This window comes from Pseudorca crassidens, chromosome 5 (genome assembly GCF_039906515.1).
Source record: "Pseudorca crassidens isolate mPseCra1 chromosome 5, mPseCra1.hap1, whole genome shotgun sequence".
NCBI lineage: Eukaryota > Metazoa > Chordata > Mammalia > Artiodactyla > Delphinidae > Pseudorca > Pseudorca crassidens.
This window is the reverse complement of record NC_090300.1, coordinates 17816781-17834763: the sequence shown is the minus strand read 5'-3', so window position 1 is coordinate 17834763 and position 17983 is coordinate 17816781. Positions and strand designations below refer to the sequence as shown.

The window sequence follows — 17983 nt, the reverse complement described above, 5'->3', positions numbered from 1 at the left end:
ACTAGCAAGAGGAGTAGTTAGATGAGTTCTGGTCAAAAGGGATGAAGATGTAAAACTGATCATCTAAAGAGTATAGAAAAGAGGCAAAAGAGTTACTGATAAGCCCAAGGGAGAGCAAGAAATACAGAATTTTACTCGAGATTTCAAACACCGAAGGCTGTGATAACGATTGTGCTGTAGACCAAAGTATAAACGTCCAGAGAGGACTGGTTTGGAGGCAGCCCAGAGAGTTTAGTCTTAAAGAGATGGAACCTGAGATGACAGCCAGGCAAACGTGTCCAGAAGCGGGGGCTCGAGGCTCAGCTGAAAGACAGATTTACCATTCCAAGTTGGAAAATTCCACAGAGCTCAGCAATTCTTAAAAGTGTTTAATTAACTTATTTATTCAGAAAGTGAAGTATTTTCAGAAGCTCACTTGAGAATTTATACTCTCTTGATGCAGATGAATTCTCAATTGCTCTTTAGTTTTCCTTGCGAAACCGTTCCACTTGTATGAGAAAGAACGAGGGGAGGGCAGTGGAAGGGTTTCCTCACTATTCCAGGTGTAGAAGTTGTGGGCATTGAGCCTCCTGTGCGTAATATTCTTCTGTTCAGTGGTAATACTTTATGAAGATTTTATACATCTTTCTGTCAATTGCCACACCCACCACAGTCAGTGTTTTGCACACTGTAAATACTCAGTGTTGGTTGATTTGCACTTTCGTCATAAATCTCAAAGGTAAAATAGTGGACATAAGAAAAACTAACAAGCTTACAGCTAATCTTATAATGACAGACTCTACATAGACAAATGCAGAGCGGATATCAAATTTGAATTGCAAAAATTTTGTAAGCGAAGTACAAGAAGCAATCACTGTAGCTTCAGATCTTTACTAAAACGATAAAATCCATTAACAATCCCACATGCCTTGGAGCCAGCCTCCTAGACATTCAAAGGTCACAGCACCTTGAAGAGCGGAGTCAGCAGCCCAAGTTATCAGAGTGAAGAGTGACTCCAGGCCCAGGACGGCTAAGGCAGACCTTTATTCATTTTTTTTTTTTTTTTGCGGTACGCGGGCCTCTCTCTGTTGTGGTCTCTCCCGTTGCGGAGCACAGGCTCTGGACGCGCAGGCTCAGCGGCCATGGCTCACGGGCCCAGCCGCTCCGCGGCATGTGGGATCTTCCCGGACCGGGGCACGAACCCGTGTCCCCTGCATCGGCAGGCGGACTCTCAACCACTGCGCCACCAGGGAAGCCCTGCATTCATTTTTTCATCTGACATAGGAACTAGCAAGAAGCTCAGTTATTTAAAGGCGGGGGTGAGATATAGGATAGGAGGACCCAGACCTCTCAAGAATAAAACCAACCAACTACAGTAAAGGAAGGAGGACTATACACAGATAATATTCGTCATTCTACCTGAATCCACGGTTACACAAGTAAAAAGAGGAGCATCAGTCTGGTTGACTAGATCATAAAGAAGCAATGTGTCTCTTTTTTTCCCTTCCAAACTTACAAAAATACACCCTTCATTTTATCTTATCCTTTCTCTGGTCTTTCAGCCGCTCGACTGATCCAGAACATGGATGCCACTGCTGAGCCTTGTACAGACTTTTTCAAATACGCCTGCGGAGGCTGGTTGAAACGCAACGTCATTCCTGAGACCAGCTCCCGTTACAGTAACTTTGACATTCTAAGGGATGAATTAGAAGTCATTTTGAAAGGTTAGTGGAGTTTGTGTCTATGCATCAAAGATTTCTCTCTTAATATATCCATTTCTTAAGATACAGCTCTTAGCGATTACAGGGAGTATCGCAAAAGACTAAAGTCGATAATCCCTCCAAGGTTTGTGGACCACCGCTGAGTCACTCTGAGGGTGGTAGACGCTGAAATGGGTATGTTGGTATCTCTTAGCATTCCTGCTTTCATTTGTAGGTACACACGATAAAGCTCTATTATCCCTGGAGATGGGACCTTTATGCCATTTTACAGAAGAAATTAAATTATTGCCAGTAAACACCACCTGCATGTTCTTTCTACCCTGGCCCTGTGTTGAGGTCACTGTGAGATGTTACTGAGATTTGCCTTCCCAGAGTAGGTATATCTGTTCTAACCCAGTTAAGACACTCTCCCTGGGAAGTTGAGAAAGCAGTGTCTAGTCCTTTGCTATCCTCCATTCTCTGTTCTCCTCTTTTAGAAGTTACTTTGTAAAAAAAAAAAAAAAAAAAATTCGCTATTTTCTAATATCCAAACAAGAAGAACAGTACATTCATTTCATCTGGAGCATGGACAGTACTATCACACAAAGATAGTTATTTTCAAACCATCAAGAAGACTATCACATTAAATTCCAAATTCCTCTGTAGTATTTGTTTTCTTTTTAATGTCCATTTCAAAAAAGTAACTTCTCTATGGAACATCACTGTTCACACACACACACACACACACACACACACACACACACACACAAAACTAAGCTGGGTGATGAAACTAACTCTCAGTTCTGCACCAGGAATAATGATCTGGTGTAAGGGGTTTGGTTTTTCCTATAGGGTTTTGGAATGGGAGATGTGTGAACATATGTACAAAAGTTTTTTTTTTTACCAAACCTGCATTGAAAATGTTAATTGCAGCTGCAAATAAGCAATTATACTGATGTGTTTTATCAATACCCTATTTCAGATGTCCTTCAGGAACCCAAAACTGAAGACATAGTAGCAGTGCAGAAAGCAAAAACATTGTATAGATCTTGTATAAATGAATGTAAGTGCTCTGTATTTTATTTTATTAGGAGTGTGCCAAAATATGCATAGTCTTCATAATATATTTATATTCATTATTTTCAAAAGCTGCTATTGATAGCAGAGGCGGAGTTCCTCTACTCAGACTGTTACCAGATATATATGATTGGCCAGTAGTGACAGAAAACTGGAACCAAACATATGGTAAGGCAATTTTCCTTCTTTTAAAAAAAAATTATTTCCATATAAAATCTGTTATTATTACAGTATCATATTAATGCACTAAAGCATCTAATGATATACTTCACCTTTCATTGCTTTAGGTTCTTCTTGGACAGCTGAGAAATCTATTGCACAGCTGAATTCTAAATATGGGAAAAAAGTCATTATTAATTTCTTTGTTGGCACTGATGATAAAAACTCTATGAACCATGTAATTCATGTAAGTTTGTGTGGCCAACAGCCAAAGTTACTTTAAATTGCAGTAAAACTTCCACACACATTGTTGTTATTGATATTTAGAAATAATGCATATTCTCATTTGAATTGCATGAGCAAGGTGGTAATAAGTTCAAGGACAGATGCCTGGATTCCCAATTTTGAAAGTGTTTTCTTGATGCTGTGGTTTAGACATTCAACTCTCCTTCCTGCTACCTTTGTTTTAGATACCTCTCCCTTTATAAAAACAAATGATAAGAAAGGAAAGACTCCAGGTCTCTCCTGTTTAGAAAAAGCACCTGATTTCTCTGTATGTTCATGAAAGGAGCATGGTCTGGTTTACATAAGTAATACAGGTCAGAAATTAGAAATTCCTAATTGATTCCAAAAAGATCATAGAAATGGGATTTTTAACACAATTTTGGTTCTTGCTAAAGAATGTCTGTACTTTTTTCTCAATTAAGGTAAACAGAATCCCATTCTTTTTAAGTGGCTTTATTTGATTTTTTTAAAGTGTAAGCCACTCATTTAGGTTTACCTAGGACAATATTTACTTAACTGAGTATGTTCGGAATAGAGTGAAACATCTAGGGACTTTTGTTTAGTCTCCTGTAAAAGAAACTAACCAAAAGTTGCAGGTCACAGAAGCATAATTATGTCACTGTTGCATAAATCTTTATAGTCATTTTTATTAAAATCATGAAAGAGACTGAACCCAACTCTTGCCTACAGTGGACCCCTTTCTCTCTTCCTACATTCTCTCCTTTGGCTCTCAAGTGCCAGTATCCTGCATGATCGCCATGAGGGGGTTTCCTAAGGAGGGTCAGGAGGTTGAAGAAGGGGCAGGGCTCTTCCCTTGGGGATGCCTTTTGGCTCTTTCCTTACTAGTCCTCTGGGTTCTGTTTCTTTTGTATTGGCCTGGCCCTTTACAGCTGCTAGGATTCTCACTCTCACCCATAAATGCTCTAGTTTACCTCATCCATCTTACCGTGCGGCGCGTAAGAGGGACTCTGACAAAGCCGCGAATATGTCCACAAGTTTTTGCTAGGTATCCAAGGTGTCCAGAAGTTTCTGCTAGGTATCCAAGGTGGACTGGACACACTAGAACCGAGATGAGTTACCTCTTTCACACACTCAGCTGGCAGCTGGGTCTGCTGGCGTCCTGAGCAGGACAGCTTTGGAGAGAACTGAGGAGGAATCTCCTCTATCCCCTTAGGGTAGAGGATCTCAAAATAATCAAGATTTCTGCTAGCTTAGAATTTCTTGACTTACCATAGAGGTTTTCCACCTTTTTTTTTTTTTTTTTTCTGTCCCAATTAAGGGTGGGGGTAGAAGAGAATGTCCCTCAGGGAGCATATTAGAATCTCAGGAAGCCAAAATGTCCTGTAAAAGTGTAATGCTCCCTAGTCCTAGATTCTAACATGTATTTGTTCACCTCCCCCTTTGTTATGCATTAAAAATCCTTCCCCGTGTGTGTTTTTTTTTGTTCAAGATTTCTTTGGTTTTTCTCAAATATCTGCAGCACAGACTTCCAGATTATCTAGCTACCCATCAGTTTAACACTTGGAAGCAGTAGCGTGGAAACCATTTCCTATGTATTCACTCAGTGTCTGCTTGTTACCCTTATAAAGAACAAGAATGCTAGGATCTTTTTTGTTTTTTTAACATCTTTATTGGAGTATAATTGCTTTACAGTGGTGTGTTAGTTTCTGCTTTATAACAAAGTGAATCAGCTATACATATACAAATATCCCCATATCCCCTCCCTCTTGCGGCTCCCTCCCTCCTACCCTCCCTATCCCACCCCTCCAGGCGGTCACAAAGCACCGAGCTGATCTCCCTGTGTTATGCGGCTGCTTCCCACTAGCTAGCTATTCTACATTTGCTAGAACACTAGGATCTTGCTCATACATAGATAGGCGTGCTTGTAATTTGTCCAACTGTTCTATATCAACTGAATATTTTCTTCTTCGCATATTTTTGTATAGATTGACCAGCCTCGACTTGGCCTGCCTTCCAGAGACTACTATGAATGCACTGGAATATATAAAGAGGTAAAAACAAAAACAGAAATCCAACAAAATAAAATGAAACTACAGAATTTAAACTTAACGCTCTATGTCCTTCACTCAGGCAGATACTGAAAATCACACATAATAGTGAGCTTCCTTTGACTGAATGAATATTCTAAACTAAGAAACAAAGAAACTTGAAATTCCTTGTTCGTGTCTTGACGTTAGTACTTAAGTCACGTGACCCATTTTGAAAAGTCAATTTTAAATGTTTTATTTTCTCTATAAATTTGATCATTTAAAAAATGAACAGGTTAATCATGGTCTAGGTCAGTGCCAGTGAGGACCAGGGAATGGTCCAGTATCAGACACACCATACTCTGCAGCACTTTTCTAGAACCTTCTGATTTGACTTTCAGAGGACTACCCAGATAGGGGCACTGGGTTCAGACAAACCTTTGCAGTCACCTTCTGATTCTAACATTCATCATACCGCACAGAACTGCTTCGCTTTGCCTCACAGCCTTGCCTCCCTCAAGCTGGTGTTGATGTGCTTTTGCTTCTTGATATAAAGGAACCATAGATGATAAACTTAGCAGTGTAATATATTGTTAGGTATTTGGGGAAGGTGTTGGTTCCATAAATGTTTTCCTCATTATTTTGTAGCTCAGAAGTAAGTTAAGTTTACCTTTGATTATTCTGATGGGTCACGATGGTGGTGTGGCTGAAATTACTTCTTAATTAAAATTATTAGCTTTATATGTTTATACTGAGTGTGCATTTTGCCTCATTATTAAATTCAAAATAGCATGGAATAAATTCATTGTAAAGTATCTTTTTGAGTAGCTACACAGCATTGAAATGAAGAAAAAGATGTATTGTAAAAGTCCACAGTTAATAACACAGACAGTCAAATGGGTATGGGACATTTGAGTTCATTACAGGTATTGTGTGGCTTGCAGCTATTGGCTTTATGAGCTGTCTAGCTGCTTCCTATTGCAGAGTTGAGGGTGAGTGAAGAATTTTGGCTCATTATACTACATTTTCATTGTCATCAACTAGGATGTTTTTCAAATTTAGGATTTTGTCCTAAAAACATAGCAAATTTGTCCAATCCTAAAAAGATGTATTTTTTTTTTTGTATTTTAACATTCCTGATATCAAAGTATACCCACCAGTTAGTGTATACATTTAATGTGGTAAAGTTTCTTTTTTGTTTTTTTTCTTTTGGAAAAAGGATCCTGTTGTTAAGATGATGGTGTATTTGTGCATTTTATGTTCAACGCTATCTCATAATCGAGAAAAGGTCATAATCTAGAGCTGTCTTTCATAGGCTTGGGTCATATGGAAGCATTTTGTTTAACCTGTGGCTGTTTTTTTTTTTTTAATTTTAGATTAGATTATATTTTGAGAAATGCATATTGTATTCCTCTGGTTATTTTAAACTTAAATACCTCAGTTCCTTTTTGTTTTCTGTACTTTCCTTCCTAAAGAGAGAACAGGCCTTAAGGCAACAGAAACTCAAAGGTATTTATTCTTGTAGTTTTTACATGGCAGAATGGTATGTTTTCTTACTAATTAAGGTTACTCATGCACAGACTTTAAGAGCTAAGTGGGACATTAGAGAATTTAGTTCAACCCCTCATTTTACAAATGAGAAAACAGAGACCCAAATAAGTAAAATGATTTGCTTAAGTCATGGATTAGAAGATCTATGTGTCAGGAACATTCATTGTAAGCAATGGAAACCTACTCTAACTTAAATTCTGTAAAAAAAAAAATGTTTTCTGTTTGTCACACCTAAATGTAAAGTTCTAGGGATGAATCAGGCATGGTTGGTTCCAGGGGTTCAACTGAACCATCTTATCTCTTTTCCTGTTCTCAAGGTGCTACTTTCTTCTGTGTTGGAGTCCTTCTCTAGCAGGCTTTCTCCATTGTAGCATCAGAGATGATCCCTGGCAGCCTTACAATCCAGAAAAAAGAAATTCTATCTCTCTTATTCCTATCAGTTTCTGAGGAAAGGGCTCTGATTGTTCCTGCTTGAGCTACCTGCCCTTCTCTTGACCAATCACTGTGTCCAGGGAACTGGGCTCTCTGATTGGGTAGTTGGTACTGCCAACCCATCTCTACAGCTCAGGAAGGGAGACCCCTTGATCAATAGTTCCACCAAGAGGAAAGAGAATAGAGGGTTCTGTTATGAGCAGATGAGGAGAAATATCTACTATAGCCCTCCTCATCATGATCCTGTCTCCTGGTTCCCAATCTATTTTTCCTTCTAGATGGTGCTATTTCTATAGAAAAACCTGGAGAGCAAATCTCATTTAAAATTATGAATTAAGCCGGCTCATGTGGATGACACAAGGTGCCAAACAAGACTACATAAACACTCTTTTTCCAGGAGTTTATAATGTAAATTTAATAACACAGTGTTCCTACCAAATGTAAAATAGATAGCTAGTGGGAAGCAACTGCATAGCACAGGGAGATCAGCTCGGTGCTGTGTGACCGCCTAGGGGGGTGGGATAGGGAGGGTGGGAGGGAGACGCAAGAGGGAGGAGATACGGGGATATATGTATATGCATAGCTGATTCACTTTGTTATATAGCAGAAACTAACACACCATTGTAAAGCAACTATACTCCAATAAAGACGTTACAAAAAAAAAATAACACAGTGTTCTATAGGCCAAATATTAGGCAGAAGGCCACATAGCCATCTATATAAATACTGAACAAATCCATACATTTATTTTAAAAATTGGGATTTATCTGTGTGGCACCTTGTTGTATAAAGTGTCCTTTCCCAGGAAATAAATAGAACTTCCTAAATGTCGTGGCAGACGAAACTGTTCTCAAAATGGGTTCATCAAGGAGCCACTCATGCTGGATGTCTCTTGTTAAAGAGATAGAACCTTATTTCTGAGGTATTCTGATTATCTGAAGAGATCACTTAATGACACATTGCTACCTCAAAGGACAGAAGTAGTGAGATTTGAAACAATCCTATCCCATACAAGAGTATACATTTCCATGCTAGGAAAACAATATGAAAGATACATATTGCCCATAAAAAATAATCATCCCATTCATGGAATTTTAAAATGGAACCAACCAATTACTTCATGTGAGAAAGCTCTCGCTTATTGATTCACTGAAAGGAATGACAACCTTAATTTTCTTGAAAAATCACCACCTCCAGAAGAGTCTCTGAACTCTATGGGGATGAATTGGAATTGGTCTTAAAGTTTCCCTTTCTCTACCTCTTTAGCTTTTCAAGGCTGATTGCTGCCTTGTCCTTCTTCATAAGGAATCTGCAGGTTAGGTACCCAAAATATTTGAGCATAATTGGATCACAGATATGTTTATGTTCTGTGTCTGTCTGAAAAGGTAAAATTAGCCAGGGTAGTGGTTTCTGAACCTAAGGACCACTTTGTGTGTGCCAATGACAGTGCTCTGTGTAGCCACACCTTCATGTTTACGTTCTTCAAGATTCATTTTACTTATTTATACATTAACAAAACATTATTTGAACAGAGCATCTCAGGGCTAAAAGAAAAGTGAGAAAACCACTGATCTAGCAAGTGAGAGCCCTAGGAGGTAACAAAGGAGTTGGAGATTAGAAGCTATGTAGTATAATGCTATGGGGCCTGGCAGGGGTGGAGGAGGCCAGAGTCATGAAGAAATTTACAGTGCTTAGAAAAATTTGATGTTCATTAAAAAAAAAAGGGAAACATTTCAGGGATGAAGATAGAGGACTTGGAATATGGCCAGAATGGTTAGAAGCCAAAAAAGAGGTGATCCGGGGCCTCTTTCAAACACAGTCCAGGGAAATTCTCTAAGCTGTACCTGCTCTGGAAAGAGCACAAGCTGAGTTTTGCAGTCCTTTAGATGAGCAGGTATTGGAACTGAGGGTAAACCTAGAGAGGATTTTGTTTGCCCACTTACCCAAAATACAAGCTCAGAGAAACTGCTCCGGACTTGGACTGCGATTAGAAATCTGATGACATAGGAGGTGAGGGAAACTTACTCAATATACTTACAATTTAACTTTATTTTTATTGAGCTTCTACTATGTGACAGATGCTTTTCTAGGCAGTAAGGATACCAAGGAAACAAGGCAGAAATGGTCCTTATTCACATGGAACTCATGTTCTAATCGGAGGAGATAGATGATAAAGAAACAAGTAAATAAATTAAAGAAACAAGATAAATGGAGATAGTGTTATAAAAGAAATAAAACTGGATGATATGATACAAGATGAATGACTGGGGGTAGGGGTCGGTGGATAATTTAGATGTGATTTGATTTGGTTTTTAAAAAGATTGCTGTGACTGCTGCTTGGTTGACTTGGTAAAACGGATCCTGCAAAGGAAGCGGCTGACCTCATTTTGTACTTTCTGGGCACCAGGTGACTAATAGTCAGGAGGTTTCACCCAGTCCACAAAACCTAAAGGAGCTTTTGAACTTGAGACTTCCTGGATATGACAAAACAAATTTTTTAGATCAACTGAACTCAGTTTGTACAAAGAACTACATGCACCTTCCCAAACATATGCAACAAACCTTAGAAGTTACACAATAAGTTCTCTCATATGAATCTGCAGGCTCTCTCATTAATAACTTGATGAAAGCCCCCACCAGTCCCCATGCTGGTCCGTAGTGGATCCTCTTGTAACCTGTGTTTCTCCTACTCCAGAGCCCTGCTAGGATTGGGGGCTGTTTCTCACTTCCTGTCCCCAGGAATGGCTGCGGGATTCTCTGTGTCTGTGCCCTTCTTTGGGGAGTAAGCCTCTGTGTTCTGGCAGCTGCATGATCCCTGACATGCTGCTTCAAGTGGGAAAAAATCCCAAGCCTTCTGAGAGGAAATATCTCTCTCCTGCTGGGGATCCCTGTGTGTTCCCTCAGGAAACTTTTCTGTGTAACACTATTAAATAACACCACCGGCATCAGTGGCTAGGAATAAGACAGTTCTGTGACTTTTCGGTCACTGCATGCTCCACATTATGTCTTGGAAAGGGAAGGGCAGAAAATTGGTAAGAGCTAGGTGTCCCGGAACAGAAACTTTCAAAGTGAAACCCCTGGTCCATAGCTGTTGGCACACCAAGGTACAGAAATATTGGCCAACCTGTCCAGAGAGCTCTCTGTTCCTCCCTGGCACTTGCTGTTACTTATTAACAAAGATACCAAGTATGAAGGACAATAGTGGAATGGCATCACTCTCTTGCTCTTTGGCAACTCTAACAAATATCAGCTTTCTTCTAAGCAGGAGAAGTCCAACTTCTGAACAGAGCCAATATATAAATATTATTGCCTGGTCCTGCAATATGAAGATAGTCCTAATTAGAGTAACAGTTCATGGTGTTGGGTACCGGTAAATATCATCTCACCAAAAGTGTGTAATTTAAAAGTTCACAAAACTGCAATTAGGGATTTTACCCAACCATTTAAAACGAATTAGCGTCTTTGAACCTGCTATTATAAGCATTAGAATTTGCAGTGTTTTATTTTTAAAGGAAGGACTACATAGACATTTAGGTTTTGGGGGTTTTTTCATTTGTTTTTGTTTTTGTTTTGTCACATAAAGGATTCACTGTATCAAAGCTTCAACTAGGCTACCTTACGACTGTCGAAAAAGGTAGCTGCCTCTGACCCTTATTGTAATAACTAGTTGCTCTCTTAGTGACAGAAAAGAAAAATTGACATCTGATTTAAAAAATATCCTGGCCAATGTACTTTTTAAATGTTAAAATATGTGTTGATTACTTTTTCGCCAAATTATGACAATTGCTATTATTTGGCATTTTAAAAATCTAGAAGTATCTCAAGGAAGAAAATCAATACCTTAAGGTAGAATCATATCTTGTAGAAAGGGTTTAACAGCAGCAGTAAGCCTGGGTTCTGACAGCTACTAGATAAATTTGGAAGCCAGGAAAGATAATCAAGATACTAAGACATGTTTTAATCAGTCACATTGTAATAGGTTGCCAGGTAGTGGAGCTCATTAAAGGAAGTAGTGTATTCCATGTAAGTGTATTAAATATTCAAGCATCTCAGAAGTTCATGGTATAATATGCTTCCAGTTTTCTGGGAAACTTTACCAGCTCAGAAGACTAGAAGCATTTTCCAAAGTTCTTCTGCTTGCCAAATTCTATGGTCTTTAAATAGATCTGTAAGGATAAAGATACTGGAGTTAAAACCAGTTTGCAGAGTCAAGGAAATGGAGGAGAACACTCTTATTATTGTTTTCTCACCTCATTAATGAAAAAGCATCCCATAGAGTAAAAAAAAAAACTCAGTAGATTGATACTGGAAAATTTTAATTACCATTTCCTTCATAGTCAGTAGTAATTCCCTGCTGAATGCAGATGAATTTATATGATTTGAAATGCAGTTAATTCAAAGCACTGCATGCTTGTACTTTGGAATAGTTGGTCCCATGAGGTATGAACTCAGACATATTTGTTTTCTTCAAAGTGAAACAAGAATTCTGATTACTTTTTAATAGGAAAAGAATGGAGTTGGCAAGAATATACATAAAAACATCCTTTTATCCCTGTTACCTTAGTGATTTGGTTTTTAATACAGACACATGGCTGAAAAATAGTTTGTTCTATTGAGTAGCAGATCCATGGATAGAGATGCCAGCGAGACAGGCTCACAATCGCTGGGTATCCTTGAAAGAGAGAGCCCTCTCCCTGGGAAATTGTTTACTTAGCATTTAGTAAAGGTCATGGGATGCCAGTATCTAAAGGTGTCTTCTTGAATTTCAAATTAATAATGACTTTGTACATTTTACTTAGGTTCTTGCTTGATAAAATATTTTCATTTTCCCTATAAGTTTTATGTTTGATTCTCTTAATGAGTCACTGTGAATTTAGATGTGCCTTTGCACTCACAGTGACTAGAAGGGTGCCCCTTTCACTGATAATCAACTAGTAGGGTTGTAAAAGCCCCTTGAAAGTGTGGAATTGTTAAGCACTCTACAGCTTTCCTTCATATTTACCCTGTGTGGACAAGTCTTTGAAGCATAGGACTACCCATCGATCCCAAACTTGTGTGGTATGGCTTTCCTAATTCGGTCATCTGCATGTCACCAAACTGGTGCTGGGACTTGAATGTGGTGGGATCATAATTTATTTTAACTGCTCATAGAAAATAATAGCTAAATAGCAATGTTATGAAAGTGGTATTAAATTTCCTGGGTTCAGTGCCACTCTGAACTTGAATAAGGTATTTATATATTCTATAAAAGGTCAATAATAAAACTAGTTTATAGCTTATCTTCATAAAGTTAAAATGTGTGTGAAGATAAAATGGAAAGAATTTGAGTTCTCAGAAGAAAGCTGATGTTCAAATCTATGGTATCTTAGAAATTTCACAGTAATGACAGCCAGCTTTGGAATTAACTAAAACCCACAGATTTGTGTTGGAGGAGCTCATGAGAATGCATTCTCATTAAAAAAAAAAAAAAAATACTGCTTGGCCAGAGAAGACAAATAAAAGATGTCCTGATAATGTAATATGTTTGTGGCCATCTCTTCATGGATAGTTGAAAAATACATATATATGTGTGTGTGCAGAGAAAACCTGTTAAAAGGAAATTTGGCAAAAGAATTTATTATTTAAGAAAAAAATACTAGGTTATTGCTTACCAAATGTTTTACATCTGCATTCTTATTAAAGCAATTTGTTTGATTAAAAGTTGAAAGTTATAAAATCTCCGTAACCAAATGGTTATAAGTTACTTAATACTTTCAGAGTGATCCTTTATTGTTCTGCTATAATTCAAAGACACATTGACTTTCTGAGAATCTGTACAGGTCATTTCTTTTAGGATTCAGGAATGGATTTCTATTTTGTTGTGCTTTATCTGTCACCAAAAATTAATACTGAATGGAAAATAAGTTTTAAGTTAAAGCACCATGATGAATATTTAGAAGATTCTTCAGCAATGTACTGTCATTTATTTCTTACAGGCTTGTACAGCATATGTGGATTTTATGATTTCTGTGGCCAAATTGATTCGTCAGGAAAGGGGACTGCCTGTCGATGAAAAAGAGATTTCTTTGGAAATGAATAAAGTTATGGAATTGGAAAAAGAAATTGCCAATGTAAAACACATTTTCTCTGATACACTGAACAATGTCAACCACTTTTTATTTCTTTCTCTTCTCTATCGTATTTTAAGGGTAAAATGTACATCTCCTTAACCAAGTGATAAAAATGCATAGCTCGGGAATGGATCATTGACTTCAAGAGGACCTTTAAAACTGGAATTTTACAGTAAACCAGGTTCCAGACATCCAGGAGACATACTTAATTTGACAAATATTAAACTAGATCTACTTAATGACCTATTATAAGTGGATTACATCAATATCCTAACCATTTACAGTCAAACTGTTGTTGAGATGCCCTTGAGATTCAGGACACACTTGATTGCTAGCTATTCAGCAAAGCTGTTTTAGTTTTGATATGTACAGTTTTACTTTATTTTATTTTAAAGTTTAAGGTGACCACAGAAATTGTCTCTATCCCTTTGCTAAGAAGTATTTAGCCTCTGAACGTGGCCACACTACAGTACGATATCACTGAGTTCAAACTGTCAGGCTGCTTATTAGCTCAGGGGAGATCCAAGAGGAGGAGTTTATCAGCAAAGCCCAAGGGGTGTGTTCCTGAGTTTCCTCTAGTTCCAGGTCAATCCTTAGTGTCTGAGTTGGCACATTCTTGTCTGAAGTTCCTCTGACGGGGTCTGCAGTCTCAAGCGAGTGAGCTCTGTAAACAGCATCCGGGTTATTGATTGAACTCACGGTCAGTTTCAGTCTAGGATCCACAGAGCTCTCTGACATTGCAAACAGCAACCTGCACTCCTAAATCCCCGTCTGCTTGTCACTTTATCATCAGAACCTTGAAGACTGAAGATCTTTCAGGGAAATTTTGGCTTTCCTGGGGCTACATGAAACCAAAAGTGTAGAATCAGAACCAGACTTTGCTTGGAGCTGCAGCTGGATGAATGGCAGTTTGATGGGTTGCATGTGGTTCTGTGTTGGAAACAGAATTTTTAGAGGAGAACAGTTTATTACCCTGGGTTTTTACCTCTGGCACCTTCCAAGACCGTGTTCTCCTTTGATCAGCCTCAGCTTCTGTAGTAGTTGTATCTTACCTCAGAATTCTTTGTGTCTACATTTTCTCTCCCCTCTGACACTCTGAGATTGTAGTGGGGTCTCAGTCCTCCCTGAATCACCTATGTGTCTCTAACAGTGTCCAGCACGTTATTGCGTGCAGATGTTACAAACATAATTTTTAAATGAATAAATAAGTGACCTAAAGGGGAAATTGGAGCCGTTGTCACTTGAGAAATAATTCCCATTTTTACATTTTGTTTCTTTTCGCTTAAAATTGCTTTTACTCCTTTCAACCACTAGTTGGGCAGTTGTTATTGAAATTTTCTTTTTTGATTCAATGAAAAAAATAATACTGGATGCTGTTGATAACACTGAACTCGTTAGGCCAGATGAGCGGACAGTCACAAAAGTAGATGCTAGAACTCTCCAGATAATTTGCCACCTACCTGTGTTATGTACTAGGAATTTTCTCAGTCTTACTTGCTTTAAATTCTTGTAGAAATCATTGTGCTTTTTTCTACTCTTTTTCCCGTCTGAATTTTAACTGGGACACTGAATGGTGGTAGGTGAGAGAAAGAGTATTTGAGAGAGAAACTGGAAATGACTATATTCAAGAAAGTCATTATCATATGAAATAGCCACAGACACAGCTGAGCTGCCCATTTGGCCATAGAAGGAAAGAGGCCTGTAAATATTGCTGATGTGGTTTGGCAGTTATGAAAATACAAAAAGATTTTTGAAAAATTTTATACTTGACACTGCAGCCAAATCTTGATAATTGTTACTGAATATACTTAAAATCTCTTATATTTCTCTCTTCTTCTTGATAAGACAAAATAAATTATAACACAAATACAGAATAGAACTTAAATATAATTATGTTGTACCTATGCCATATTTCTTTTTCCCTTGTATATAGTTATATTTTTCTAAAGAGTTCTTGACCTAAAATAATGATAAGAAATTAAATCCATAGGCTACAACTAAATCTGAAGATCGAAATGATCCAATGCTTCTTTATAACAAAATGACATTAGCCCAGATCCAAAATAACTTTTCACTAGAGATCAGTGGGAAGGTAAGTAGCAGTTTTATGTACTCTCTTATTGTGCCATTTTCTAAAATTATAATATTAAAATGCAGTTTGTTAAAATTTAATGATTTTTTAATTTATTGAAATAAATTGAACATCAAAATGAATTTAGACGACATCAGCCATTTGACTCATGAAAAGACTTGAAAAAAAACTATTTGACATAATTATATTTAATTAGTGTGAATTTCAAAGGTAAAAGTCCTTTCAAGGCAGCTATGTAATAATATTAGAAATTATCATAGAAAAGGGTTTGGAAACATTAAAAGCAAAAATCCTTCTGAAGGACCATTATATAGCCATTGGACTTGGACAGTCAAATAATATAAGTACCAGATTTCTTTTTAACTCTGAAAAAGGATAATTTATTCATAGAACTTGCCATGTTCTCATCAAGGCCATCTGTGGAGGTGTTCAGAGCAATAATGGAGAAATAGAACATAAGAAACAGAAAAATCTATAGGTTCCATTTATAAACACCAATTGACATCTTTTTGCTTAGTTGTAATTCCTTAGCTAGTATTTAATAATCTCTTTTAAGGCTATGAATATATTCTATGTATTACTTGATGCACACAATCAGGTAATGAAGCAACATTCATGGAAAAATCTACAAACCACCACATTCAGTGATGGAATTCTCTTTGTCACTAATTGCTGAAAACAAGGACTTTTTAAAGGCATAACCTACTGAGTTAGGAATTTCTTACATAGAGCTTTTTAATATAATAAGTGTTTAATGAATATGTTTTGAAATAATGGGCCAAACTGCCAAAGGAAATCAAGAAAAGTACATAGCATCTCACACTTAGTAAGTGATCAGTGTATTTATATACTTCTAGGCATATATATATAAAATTACAGAGCATAAGATATTGGTAATCTTAAACATTCTCAAACATTGAAATGTGGCATTTCAGCAAGATCTGCATAATCTCCACTTCTGCTGTTTTTTCTTATATCCATTGGTGGTTGGATAACCACAATTCCCATTTAAAGAATAATAGATAAGACTCCATCTTCTGGCAACTCCAAATCCAGCTTCTGACGTGTGAGAACTGCATGGCTGTAGACCTGATATTGATGGCTTAAAGTACATTTTGTTCATCTTCATCGGACCATCTGTGTTGTATCTATACATTTACTATACCTCTGCTAGGACAACAGTGTGCTTTCATTTACAACACCAGCTCCACTGAGATGTATTACTGTGTTTAAATTGATTGTTTATTAATATCCACCTTTAAGAGATAAACATTTTATACCCATTTAAATTTTTGCATAAACCTAGGAAACTTTATGTTTACAGCTAAATTTCTTTTTCTTTTTCTTTCATATTGGTTAGACCAAGAATTTGACACTGAGCCTAATTTCTAGCATATGTTCACTATACTTAGAAGCTTTGCTTTTGCTCTTAAATGGTTGGTTTAATTCTTTTATTTAAATAATTATGCTACAGAACTAATTTTTATCCAAAAATTGATTGAAGCAATTAGAGAAATCCCAAACAGATATCAAACTGACTATTGCGATAATTATATAGTGATGCAACTGACACTGTAACCATGTCTGACCCTGTAACCATAACTGAGTCTTGGACCCAAGAAGAGAAATCCATAATTACTCAATGTCTTGTGCCTGCTTTTTTCCAGCCATTCAGCTGGTCAAATTTCACAAATGAAATCATGTCAACTGTGAATATTAATATTCCAAATGAGGAAGATGTGGTTGTTTATGCTCCAGAATATTTAACCAAACTTAAGCTCATTCTTACCAAATATTCTGCCAGGTAGGTATGTCAGAGTGCCCATGTTCCCAAAGTTTACATTTAATATCACGCTTTAGAAGCTTTGCAGCCTCATCTTTTCTGTTGCTGGGTGGTGGGTTTTTTTATGCAGAGATCTTCAAAATTTAATGTCCTGGCGGTTCATAATGGATCTTGTAAGCAGCCTCAGCCGAACCTACAAGGAGTCCAGAAATGCTTTCCGCAAGGTGAAGAAAAAATCTCTCTTTTCTTAAGACTTAAAGCATAAAGCGATCCATGGTTATGAAGGCTTGCCATGTACATTGCTAGAAGTGGTAAACTTTGCCAAGAGACAAAATGCCAAATGCTGGGTACGTTGCCTGTACTTAAGCCATGTTGCCTAGGAAAGCCAGTTTTCAGGTGCTCTGTGGTCCTATGATTGTCTTCTCCGGCACCGTGATTGAATTGCCCGGGAAGGGCATGTATTGGTTATTTGAGCAGTTCGTGGAAGAATACTAGCTTGGTTTTTTGTTGTGTTCAAAGTAATTTCAGGGGTATCTATCTCAATTAATTTGATTTTTCTGGTGCTTATAACATACTAGACATTCAGACAGTTGGACTACATTGATGTGGACAATCCCCTGAGAATATACCTACCTGGAGATAGCCTTAAGACCTTTTACTAGACTGTACCTGCATTATTTAAAGAATCATCATTTTCGTCCTATTGTGAGGGGAGAGGGCAGGAGGGATTGAGGAAGGAGAAATTCTCACAAATGTATTGGTTGGTGTCACGGAAAGGAAATAACTCCCTGATTGATTGAAATTTTTAGTTTTTACCCTTTAAAAGA

At 37.5% G+C, this 17983-nt stretch overlaps 1 protein-coding gene across 7 annotated transcripts in view; it reads left to right on the top strand.

Annotated features, from left to right (window-relative positions):
* Positions 1-17983, top strand: part of MME (membrane metalloendopeptidase) — a 91750-nt gene that overhangs the window by 31372 nt on the left and 42395 nt on the right. For 6 of the 7 annotated variants that reach the window (XM_067737454.1, XM_067737458.1, XM_067737457.1 and 3 more), the window contains exons 4-12: positions 1542-1703; positions 2662-2742; positions 2829-2924; positions 3044-3162; positions 5147-5212; positions 13147-13281; positions 15272-15373; positions 17041-17177; positions 17287-17380. In XM_067737454.1, coding sequence (XP_067593555.1) covers positions 1542-1703; positions 2662-2742; positions 2829-2924; positions 3044-3162; positions 5147-5212; positions 13147-13281; positions 15272-15373; positions 17041-17177; positions 17287-17380 — 992 coding nt within the window. The remainder of the gene's footprint in view (positions 1-1541; positions 1704-2661; positions 2743-2828; positions 2925-3043; positions 3163-5146; positions 5213-13146; positions 13282-15271; positions 15374-17040; positions 17178-17286; positions 17381-17983) is intronic. The other variant, XM_067737456.1, reaches the window with a different exon arrangement.